The sequence below is a fragment of the Triturus cristatus genome, chromosome 9 (genome assembly GCF_964204655.1).
Source record: "Triturus cristatus chromosome 9, aTriCri1.1, whole genome shotgun sequence".
In the NCBI taxonomy this organism is placed as follows: domain Eukaryota; kingdom Metazoa; phylum Chordata; class Amphibia; order Caudata; family Salamandridae; genus Triturus; species Triturus cristatus.
This window is the reverse complement of record NC_140592.1, coordinates 1,025,014,780-1,025,027,419: the sequence shown is the minus strand read 5'-3', so window position 1 is coordinate 1,025,027,419 and position 12,640 is coordinate 1,025,014,780. Positions and strand designations below refer to the sequence as shown.

Below are 12,640 nucleotides of genomic sequence, written 5' to 3'. Positions count from 1 at the left end.
AAGCATATATTTTATATATACAAATCATTGGCCTAGAGTTCAGTTATTGAGTGTGTGAAACCATTTGCTGACTGAGTGTGTACAATAAATGCTTTACACTGTCCTCTGGTACTGCCTTACTGCTCGACCAAGCTACCACTTTTTGAGAGTAAGGTCATACCTAACTTTGACCTCTATCAGCCTCTGGGGGACTGTGGACTCTGTACACCCTGTACCTATTAGGGAACAGTATATACAGAGCCACTTTCTCACAAGCTGTCCAGCCTGCGCCGTATTCCGATCCAAGAAAACCATCCGGGACCGAAGAGCTCGACGCCATATCATGGCCAGACCAGCTCCAGAACCCGAGGACATCTTTGTCCAGGATGTCCCGGGAGATGATTCCGAAGACCTCCAAATCGTATCCGAAGCAGACTATTCCGATGACCTCATCACTCCTGGGCAACGAGTGAGTACCAGTGCCCCTACCCCCCCCCCCCCCCAAAAAAGGCATTGGTCAAGACTCCGCCAGCTGGCCACAATCGCGACCGAAAATAGTCTTCAGTAGCCTCGGGCTCGGCTCCGAAGAAATATAGGCCTACCGGTGGCTCGGGCTCGAGCAAACCACATGTTATAGTGCCCACAATACCTTCGGCAACAAACTCAACACCTCTCGGCACCAAAGCAGGCTCCGAAACCATCGAGACCGAAATCTCCACCGGCACCAAAACTTTCTTCGGCACCGAAATGTTCTTCGGCACCGAAATCCCCGATGGCACCGAAAACTTCTTCGGCACCGAAATCGGCACCGAAACCATCATTGGTACTGAAACAACTGTCTAAAGTCTAAAAAGACTCCACCGATCATCCAAAACATAGATCGGAACCGAAAAATCGGCACCAAAGCCTCTTTTGGACAATGAAGAACTTTTTCGCCCTGATCCCACGCAAAAAAGGATTTATATCAATCCGAAAACGGGACATGTCACCGCTGTGCCATACAAGAAAAGGAAGCTGGACACAACACCTTCTCCAGCTCCCATAAAGAAGAAGGACTTTGCCACCTCACCCATTCGTCCTTACTCTCCTATATCACCTCTCACCCCACCCCCCCTTCCCCCGCCTCCTTCTCCTCTACCATCTCCTTCACATACACCACCTCCACAGGATGATTATGACTTAGGGGGAGGGGGGGATCGGGATGACCTTAACGATCCTAATGATCCTTTAACACTCCCGGATACGGCACCCTTAGATGACTGGGCTTACCCTTTACCTGATATTCCTGATCCCACTACATACCCCTCCAAACCCTCCCCTCTAGATGACCACCTAGGGTTTGGGCAGCTGATAAACAGGGCGGCACTTTTCCATGGCGTCACCATGCACTCAGATACACCCGAAGAAGACTTTCTTCTAGACACATTCGAACAGTCTCAAAAATCTGTTCAAATCTTGCCCATGATTAAGGGAGTCATAAAACACGCCACAGAGGTTTTTAAAGACCCTGTTAGAGCTAGGGTTCTTAACCCCCGAATTGAAAAAAAAAATAGACCTGCCCCACAAGATCCCGCTTACATTAATGCACAGCTCCCTCTAGACTCTTTAGTAGTTTCAAACGCAAGAAAGCGGGCTAACTCCCAAACAGGGGAGACACCGCCCCCAAAGAGTCCAAGCTATTAGAGGCCTCGGGCAAAAGAGTTGCAGCACAAGCTGCTAACCATTGGCGTATTGCCAACACACAAGCCCTATTAGCTCGATATGATAGGGCTCATTATGATCAGTTAGAAGATCTTTTACAACACCTACCAGATCAGTACAAATCCCAGGCCAATGACCTCATCCAAGAGGGGAAACTCATATCGAACGCATCAATCAAATGTGCACTAGACGCCGCGGACACTGCTTCTAGGGTGGTCAACACAAGCATACTACTTAGACGCCATGCATGGCTACGTATTTCAGGCTTTAAGCCGGAAGTACAAACCACAATACTTGGTCAACCATTCAACCAAGAGCAACTATTTGGGCCCGCAGTAGTTACTGCACTTGAGAAGATGAAAAAAGATAACGAGACTGCTAAATCAATGGGAGCACTACAGTCTCCACATCCGTGAGGCTCCTTTCGACGCTCCTTTTATAGGGGAGCCTCCAAAAATGTTGGGACAGACACCTCTTCCACTTTCAAAACCTCCGCACAAACATCCCCTAACAGAGGATATTTTGGAAGAGGATATAGGGGAAACCACACCAAGGGCCGAGGTCGGGGCAATATCAACACCCGCACCTCTCCAGCCACTAAACAGTGACTTGCCTCCACTCTCCCCAGACCATTCCACTCCGGTCGGGGGAAGACTCCAACAGTTCCTACCTGTCTGGAATTCCATTACAACGGACAAGTGGGTAAGACAAATTATCCAGTTTGGTTACTGCCTCGAGCTCACAAACACCCCCCCACACATACCACCCAAGCACCGTCCAATGTCACCACACCATCTTACACTCCTCAAACAGGAAATTCGGTCCTTGCTTCAAAAACATGCAATAGAACCAGTTCCACTCCAACATCAGGGTACAGGAGTATATTCTCTATACTTCCTAATCCCCAAAAAGGACGAGACCTTAAGACCCATACTCGACCTCAGACTACTAAACCAGTACATACACTCAGATCACTTCCATATGATCACTCTCCAACAAGTCCTCCCACTACTTCAACAAGACGACTTCCTGGCCACATTGGACCTCAAGGACGCATACTTTCACATCCCCATGCATCCTACTCACAGGAAGTACCTAAGGTTTGTGGTAGACGAACAGCACTATCAGTTTACAGTCCTCCCATTCGGAGTAACAACTGCACCCAGGGTATTCACCAAATGCTTAGCAGTAGTGGCAGCGCACCTCAGGAGACAACAAATCCATGTCTTCCTGAACCTCGACGATTGGCCCATAAAAGCCAATACTTTCGACAAATGCGTACTCCACACTCACCGCAATATTCAAACCTTACATAACTTGGGATTTACCATCAACTATCCCAAATCTCAACTGCAACCTTCCCACATACATCAATATCTGGGAGCCACCATAAATACTTCCAAGGCCATAGCTTATCCCAGCACAGCCAGGATAGCCAACATACAAAACCTCATCTTAAAATTTCAAACTCAACACTCTCTTCCAGCAAGAGTGTTTATGCATTTCCATTGTGCCTCACGCACGACTTCAAATGCGTCCCTTGCAAGAATGTCTAGCACAACAGTGGATCCAGGCTCACGGACAACTTACCGATCTGGTGTTTGTGGACAGCCGCTCACTTCGCTCACTGAAGTGGTGGAACACCATCAACCTGTCCAAAGGGCGACCATTCTTAGAGCCTCTTCCACAAGTAGTGCTGACAACAGACGCATCTCTCACAGGGTGGGGAGCCCATCTCCTTCAACACACCACTTAGGGCAAATGGACCACTCAACAAAAACTGCTCCATATCAATCACCTAGAACTTCTAGCGGTGTTCCTAGCACTGAAATCTTTTCAAGTACATCTAAGGAACAAAACTGTCCTCATCCGCACAGACAACAGGACGACCATGTATTACATACAAAAACAGAGGGGGACACATTCTCTCCAACTGTCCCAACTCGCACAGAACATCTGGAGATGGGCAGTTCCCCAAAACCTCTACCTGCTAGCGGAACCCCTTCCAGGGGTTCACAACCAGATTGCCGATCTCCTAAGTCGACAGACACAACAAATCCACAAATGGGAATTACACCCCAAAGTCCTACTCCCATTCTTCCAAAAATGGGGCCAACCAGACCTAGACCTGTTCGCCACACACAAACGCAAAATGCCCATCCTTCGCCGCCAGGTTTCCACACCCACAGTCAAAGGGCAATGCAATATGGATGAACTGGTCAGGCAGATTTGCGTACGCTTTTCCACCTCTCCCACTCATTCCATTTGTGGTACGCAAGCTCAAACAGTCTCTAAAACTGATCCTAGTAGCTCCCACTTGGGCACGTCAACCCTGGTTCACGACACTTCGTTCCACATCAAAAGCTGCGCCTTTCCCCGGCCTTATTAAACCAGAACCATGGAGAAATCAGACACCCAGATCCACAGCAACTGAACTTGGCGATCTGGCTCCTGAAGTCTTCGAGTTCGGTTACCTCAATCTCCCACCAGACTGTATGAATATCATAAAAGAACCTAGAAGACCTACTAACAATAATATACGTCCACTGGATGCTTCCATCCAAAACATTATTTAATTATTTGCTTCTTACTACACTTGCAAAGATGCAATTTAGCGTATTCCTCCATGCGTCTACACCTGGCAGCGTTAGCAGCCTACTTACAAAATCGACAACCCTTGTCGCTATTTAAGGTACCTGCCATCAAAGCCTTCATGGAAGGTCTCAAAAGAATTATTCTTCCCAGATTACCACCTTCTCCAGTGTGGAATCTAAATATTGTTCTAACAAGGCTGATGGGCTCTCCATTTGAACCTATGCACAAATGCGAACTGCAATTCCTTACATGGAAAGTGGCTTTCCTTATCTCAATCAGATCCCTGCGAAGGGTAAGTGAGATACAGGCCTTAACTATTGAAGAGCCATAGCCACAACTACATTGTAGCAAAGTGGTTCTTAGGACAAACCCAAAATTCCTACCAAAAGTCATTTCCCCTTTCCATCTTAACCAATTAGTCGAGCTGCCAGTCTTCTTCCCTAATCCAGACTCAGCAGCTGAGAGCCCTTCATACCTTAGATGTTAAAAGAGCCTTGCTTTTTTACATCGACAGAACCAAACCCTTTGGCAAAACCAAACTGTTTGTTGCTTTCTCTCCACCACATAAAGGCAACCCCATTTCAAAATCAGGTATAGCCAGGTGGATAGTTCAATGCATCCAAATATGTTACCAAAAAGCTAAACGCACTCTTACAGTTCCCCCTAGAGCGCACTCCACACGTAAAATAGGGGCTTCCATGGCATTCTTAGGGAATATTCCCTTAGAAGATAATTGCAAAGCAGCCACATGGTCTACCACACACACCTTCACTAAGCATTACTGTGTTGATTTGCAATCCAAACAACAAGCTTCCGTAGGCCAAGCTGTCCTAAAAACTCTATTCCAATCTGCTGCAACAGATACAGGTGACCACCGCTAGGGGAGACACTGCTATATAGTCTATCCTAAGTGTGTGATCTGCAGCTCATATGCCTCGAACGGAATATGCTACTTACCAGTATGCATCTGTTTTTGGCATGTAGAGCTGTAGAGCTGCAGAGCCACACACGCCCACCCACCTCCCCGGGACCTGTATCTGTTCCAGCATTGTCTTAATTAGACATTACACATGGACATCCTTTCTCTTTATTCTTACACACTCCATCATTTCCCATCATGGTGAAAAACAATCTGAGGATGGAGTGGATGCCCATGCGCACTGTGTTCCAGAGGAGTGGTCACCTATCTCTTGACCAAAAGGCTTCTTCCGAAGACAACCTGCAATCATCCGAGCCCAACACCAGATGGCGATCTTATCCTAAGTGTTTGGCTCTGCAGCTCTACATGCCAAGAACAGATGCATACTGGTAAGTAGCATATTCCTTTTCAATCCATTGGGAGAAAACTTCAATTTTCCTCCAATACCACTACTGCACAGAGTGCTGAGCAAGTGCAGGATCAGCAGCATGACGCTCATCCTGATAGCACCCCAATGGGCCAGGCAGACATGGTTTACACAAATCGTGGAGATGTCACGCACGCACACAGGTTCCCCGCCAGAAAGGACCTGCTAACAATGCAAAACGGAAGAGTACTACACCCAGAACCAGAAAGCCTCAGCCTAGCTGCATGGCTCCTGAGGACCTAGAGTTCGCACACCTCAAATTGCCGGCAAGTACAATGGCGGTACTCAGAGGCAAGAAGACCGACCACAAGGAAGTGCTACGTAGCAAAGTGGAAAAGATTCACCGAATGGTGCATTAGAGAACATCTGCAAACGGAGATTACTTGGGAATCAACAGTACTAAGATACTTGACGCATTTACTACAAAATAAGCTAGGCTACACATCTATAAGGGTCCACTTAGCGGCAGTTGTGGCGTACACGAGGGGAAACAGTGAAAAGTTTCTTCACATCACAAGTGGTAAAAAGATTCCTAGTAGGTGCAAAAATGATCGCTCCTCCAGGCAGAATGCCAGCACCAGCATGGAACCTCAATGTAGTGCTCACACAGCTAATGAAAGCACCATTTGGGCCTATTCACAAATCTACACGGCATATGCTCACCCTTAAGACAGCCTTCCTAGTGGCTATCACATCACTACGAAGAGTAAGTGAATTGCAAGCGTTAACGCTCCAAGAACCCTACCTACAAATACACAGTGATAGGATTGTCATGAGAACGGACCCGCATTTCATGCCAAAGGTGGTGTCCAAGTTCCACATCAACCAGACTGTTCAAATACCAAGTTGTCTCCAAAAACCGTCAACTGACACTGAAAGAGCCTTACACACACTGGACGCCAGTAGGGCAGTGATGCGCTATATGGAAACGACAAAAGAATGCAGGAAAACAAAGCAATTTTTTGTATCCTTCGCCAGCAGTTTTTTGGGACGACCTGTTACCAAAAATACCATTGCACGATGGATTGCACAAACCATTCTGCTCTGACAGAAACAGGCAGCTCAGCCATTGCAAGGAGCAGTTCATGTTCACTCAACAAGGAAGAAAGGAGCAACAATTGCGTTTCTAGCAAACACACCTATACAAGACATTTGCCTAGCGGCACCATGGTCTTCAGTGCATACGTTCGCTAAGCACTACTGTGTGGATATCCAAATGAACAAAGAAGCGCAAGTGGGACAGAAGGTCTTGCAACACGTTTTCAGTAACCAATGCTCCTCTTCCACCCAACCTCCACTATGAGGAAAAAGCGCTACAAAATCGATGCACAGCATAATGAATCCAGAAAGATTTATGCTGCAAAACGTATAGTTCCTTACCTATCGCTGTAGTTTTGCAGCTTGAAGACTTTCTGGATTCACTAGCGAAACCACCCTCCTGTGCCAGAAAGATGAGACGGGAGGATAAAAGGGGGGTAGAAGGTGAAAAGACTTTACAAGGATAAAATAAGAAAAGAAAGGAAGAAAAAAGAATCTGAAGATGGCGACCAAAGGTGGGAGCTTCCGGAGGAAGCGCGTCGTCACGAAGGGCACCAAATGGTGGTATGTCGACGCCCACCTGGGCCACGAAAAAAAAAGAGAAGAAATACTACAATTCCGGACCCAACCACTAGATGGTGGAATAATGGACAGCATAGTGAATCAGAAAGTCTTCAAGCTGCAAAACTACACCGACAGGTAAACTATACGGTTTCTTCTTTAATAAAACCCTCAACCCAGTCTTCAGTAGCAGTGGCGCAGTTGGACTTAATCATAAGAGAAAGGAAAAAAAACATTTAGTGGTACCAAAGCAGTAAATAAGAATGACATAAAAAAAATTAGACACCACTTTAAAAATAAAAAATATATATATTTATATTAAAATAGACACCTAAACTACAATCTATTGAGGAAAAGCGTAGATATGGTTTTTCACAGGTAAGTAAATCGCTATAGTTTTCTTTCAATAGAATGCCATAATTGTAAGTGGATCAGTTTCTGAATGACCACAACGGGTTGAGAGTCATTCACAGGGACCCCTCGGGTATGGGGTGTTTGTCCAGTAGTCTGGGGATCCTCCATGTTGAAGAGATACAGTGAGTGTTCCTGTGGCCCCCTTTGAGTCCATGAACTCTAGGGATTGTCTCTGACCCTTAGGGGACTCTCCTCTGAGGAATAAGTGTGGTCAAGTCCGGGTCCAGTTGCTTCCCAGTTCCAGCACGGTCAGCGGTTTCTTAATGGCAAGTAAGTCCTTCTGTTAGGTGTTGCAGAGTGCACTTTGACTTGAGCCATGTGTTCCATGGTCCGGGGGGCAGTCCAGGTAGGGCAGGGCTGTTAGCCAGGTTGCAGATTGGTGGACATGCATTTGTGGGCTGCTGAACTGTCGAGGGTGCAGGCCTCCTTAAGTTGTGTGACCCTGATTCTTAACAGGGGCGAGCCAACTAGTCCTTGGCATCACATCTGTCCTGGCACTTGTGGAGTTCCAATTCCACAAGTCGGCACAGCAGGCACAGTCCTCTGTGTGGGTCCCTCTTGTGTAGCAGGTGCAGTCCAGTTTTTGGTGCCTTCTCTTTTCTGGTCCAGTGAGCAGCAGAGCATTCCTGTCTTCTTTTCATTTCATTAGCAATCTGAAGGCTTTGTGCCAGAGGTGCCACTTTTATGCCATCTTCCTGTTTGTGGGGGAAGGAGGCAGAATCACTAGCCAGTGGGGCAACAGTTTTGCAGCGTGAATGCTTTTCGGGAATCACATGCTGTGCGTTATTCTGCCAACTAGTGGTTGGGTCCAGAATAGTCCTTGGTTTTCTTTCCACCTTGTTTTGGTCGCTGTCGACAACCATTTAGTGGCAGGTAAGTCCCCTGCGTGTCGTTAGATGGCTCCCTGAAGGTCGTTGAGCGTGGTATCCATCTTCAAATTATTTTTTTCGCCGTTGGGTCTGGAAGCAAGACGTGAAGCTCCGAAGTTTTTTCACGATATCCCCGAAAAAAAGAAGCCAAAAAAAGTTCCAGTGAACTACACCAAACCTAGACTGCGCAACCAGAGTTAAGAACAGGACTCCGGGATCGACACAGAAGTCTTCTAATATCTCCAACGATATTTTTGGATCTTTTTTATGAAATAGTATTTTAAAATGCCATTATGTTTTAATACAAAAACATAAGCTGTTTATCATGATAGAATGTCTTCAGCAGTGTGGTCTGCTAGTCGTGCAGGTTTCAGATGCTGACGGAGAAATGAACAATTGGTATGTTACGTTTAGTAGTCTCTGCAATTAAGCTTTTACATTTGTTATTAATACTTCTAGATTTATCAACTGGGGGAATGGAGCAAATAGCTTACAGTGAGCGACTTGTCCTGCGTCAGGAGCCCCAGTCTGACTTACTACCTGGTGAGAAAGGTAAGCACTGTTCTAGACTAGTAGTGATGTATTAAAGGAGTTGATTGATTAATATCCCTAATTTTATCTATTTATTTTAGTTGTCTCACCCTGATTGCAGTTTTCGTCTAACTTATATTGCCTATAAGGTGTAATTACAGTGTATCATTTTAGTCAAATCACACTTATTCTGATGGATACTTCTAGCCACAGATTCCTCATCTTTCGAATTCCCCATAAGTGCCATAATGGATCTGGACTTACTGTAACAATTGCTCCTGTGTGCCTATAGGCGGCCCAATCGGAAATCACAGCCGTCTCACACTACTTTTAAAGTTATTGCATGGAGCCATTTAGACATCAACTTGATACAGTCACTTTCTTCCCCCCCTCATTGATGTGAATCTGAATTGGTGCTCTCACATTTGTCAGTTTTAGCAGCTCCAAACGTTTTTCCAGACCATGTGCCACATATGTCTCTATGTCCCGTCCCCCCCAACAAGACAATAGTCTTCAAATTGTGTTCTGACTGCAGGAGACAGGTGTGTTATAGATATGCATGTTTGCTTTTGCTGTATATGACCTATGACCAAGTTGAAGATGGAGCGGTCTTACCGGAAACGCAGGAAATCCTAGTGGGGCTCATCTTTGTTCCATCGATCCAACTTTTGGCAAAAATTACACAATCGACATTTGAAGGACCTATCTACTCCCCCTTCCAACTCTGGGCCCACCCAGTGGCTGGTTCTGGCTCCCGGGGTTTCCTCAGTAGTCATGGACCCAGCAGCTGATAGAGGCTTTCAGGTAAGTCGTGCAGCAAGTCTTCCGGGTGTTACCGTCTCCTTGTGGGGCACTTCTGTCCCCGATGGAACCACAGCCCCCCCCCCGGGGGATCTGCCAGTGTGGGCTGACCTGACCCTAAAGTCTCTGCTTGGCCTCCCCTCCTGCACCAGTGCTCTGGTCATTCTCCATGCTCCAGCCTAGACTCCAGTGGAACTTGCTGTAAATCCCACCTCTGATGCCCGTTTCCTAACAGTGGCACATCTACCTGTGCCAATCCTATATCCTGCTTTGAGATAACTAAAGGCTCAGCCTCCGTCTTCATAAAATTGCCAGCCTCTAACTTGATACCAGTACCACCTTTGTGTGGAACGATTTTAAACTCCGCTTAGAGAATTAAAAATGACCGCATGATGTAGATGCCGATAAGCTTATAATTTCCTCACCCTTATTCCCCTGATCGTGGCTTTAACTTAGATTTGAACAAGGCACTGGCCGGAAATACTTCCCCTGGACACAGACTACCCATATTGGAGAGTTCCTCTTTTTCGTTAGTGGTCTGCATGGCTGCTGAAATGCTGGTGCGACTGAGGCAAATCTAGCGACAGAATTCTTGCCACCTGAGCCTGCTAATTGAGAGCCCTTGCTGCCCTTGAATAAAGTTTTGGCAGACATTGATGCCATCCTGCTCTTAGCCATGCTTGGCTGCCCTAGTATGTTGCCCTGTGGCTCTGGGTCATATGCCTTCCTCTGGTAAGGGACCTCACCTTTCCAGACAACTTTTGACGCCCCAAGTGCTTTTTGGTTCAGTCTTCCAGCAGCATAGTTAATCTCAGAGCTTCTGGTATGCCACATATGGAATCAAAGCCCATTGATGCATTTGGAATATCTTCTGTTTGTAATTGTTGTTTCTATTTTTTAATCGTAAATCTTTTTTGAATTCACATGCTGTGCATTATTCTGCCACTAGTGGTTGGATCTTGAATAGTCTTTTGGTTTTTAGGTCTCGCCTGACGTTGCAGCGCGCATGCGTTGCTCGCTCTGCGAGGGCTTCTTGGAATTAATACTGTTTCAGAAGCAGACTTGAAGCCCTGCCCATCTTTTTCATTCCCTGGCGTCATCCTCCATGCTAAATGCTGGCTCACAATTGAAAAGGAGGCTTCTTAGACCCTCCTTGTTAACGCTCTGTCCACATTTGGCCTGCCCACGCGGACTGGATTGTGTACTTGCAGAGTTACACACTCTCCTTTATAAGTCTGGAAGCACTCTTTCTTTCTCATTTTGAGCGTGGGCCGCCTCTGGCGACCTTGTTTTAATGTGCCTTTTTGTTTTTTTTCGAGTGCTTGTTTACTTTATTTTGGAGCGCGGCGCCCGCTTTCGGGATATCGCACTCAGTTTATTACTTTGATTCGGATCACGGTGCCCGCTTCAGGGACACTGCGCTCTTTCTTTTGTACAATGCGACACCTATAGCAGTGTCTTTTAATCTAGGAGGCCCAGGGGTACCGAGACAGCCTTCTAGACTGCCACTCATTAATCCGCTCGCCATTCTTTCCATCTCCAACAATGCACTACCCTTATGTATCCACCTCTTCCATTTCCTGCCTTGTGCCGTCGGTTACCCCGTCGTCTTGTCATTCCGGCCTGTATCAACCCGTCTACTTTCCCGGGTCCCTTTCTCTCTCACTTTTAAAGACTGAACCAACTGACTGAGATTCAACCTTGCCAAAGCCTACATACCTTTGCAGCTGGTGCATTATCCTACTGAGTTGTCTCCGCCACTAGCATATCCAAATGTCTTTATGTAGTAGGCCAGAACTAAGTGATCTCTGGAGAAGGTGTGATCTGTGCATACACATTTTGTTTTTTTCTAAGATTTTTTTTTTTGTGATCCGCCTGAGATAGCAAGGGTTCGCGTTTCAAGCACCGTAACTAAAACTTCTGTTTTATTTTGATTGTGATCAAGTTGTGAAACGCCTTGCTGGTCTTGTCTGAACTGCATTTTCAAAAAGGATTACTCTTTAGCCTTGAAAGCACTGCACTTGAACTGCCCCCCAGGAAGGCTCAAATTATCCAGTATTAGGGGTGTCTTTCATAGATTCACATGCCTGAATCATTCCCTGTCGTCGAGACGGGAGCCTCCGGTACATAGAAAAGTAATGTCCTATAGACATACATAGAGAAAAATAGGCCTAAGGGCCTCCCCTTAGTAGTCTATCCTTGTCCTTATGTAAAAAGGACCAAACTCTTAGAGCCAGCCAATCAGCTATCACCTCCCTCTAGAACCTTCCTGACAGGAGCCTCAGTCCCTCAGATTTTCTACCGCACGTTGTGCTAGGGAGTCTCCAGCCTGAGTTCTCCTCAGGATCTCTTCAAAACCAACTTGTTCACTTTTAAAAGTGAGTTCTTTCTTCAAAAACTTGAACAGGATTACTTCAAGCCACTTATCACTGCAGTGAGTGATTTATTTCTTCAAAATTCTGGCATGTCTGAATCCCAGAAGAAAGCCCTTTTCAGGGCCTGCTCTTCATGTGGGAAGAAAAGGCTACACGTGGATGACAAGCATGACCTCTGCCTAAATTGCCTTTATCCTGACCACATACCTAAAGACTGTAAGATATGTAGGTCTTTCCCTCACAAGACCTTGAGGGACAGAGAGGGTCGCCTGCTCATCTGGCTGGACAGGCTTAAGGAGAGGGAGAGTGTGGTATCCTCAGAGGGAAGCTTTTCAAGGACCTCTGAAGTCTCCCTGAAGAGGCCAAGAGTGGCGTCTCCTGGCCCCTCAGACACTCCTCCTATGAAGGCACAAAAGAAGTCTTCAGAGGC

General features: G+C 46.4%; 1 protein-coding gene across 2 annotated transcripts in view; it reads left to right on the top strand.

Annotated features, from left to right (window-relative positions):
- The window catches only part of YLPM1 (YLP motif containing 1), an 820,959-nt gene that overhangs the window by 282,488 nt on the left and 525,831 nt on the right, over positions 1–12,640 (top strand). For both annotated transcript variants that reach the window (XM_085626748.1, XM_085626747.1), the window contains exon 7: positions 8,963–9,055. In XM_085626748.1, the coding sequence (XP_085482874.1) occupies positions 8,963–9,055 (93 nt within the window). The remainder of the gene's footprint in view (positions 1–8,962; positions 9,056–12,640) is intronic.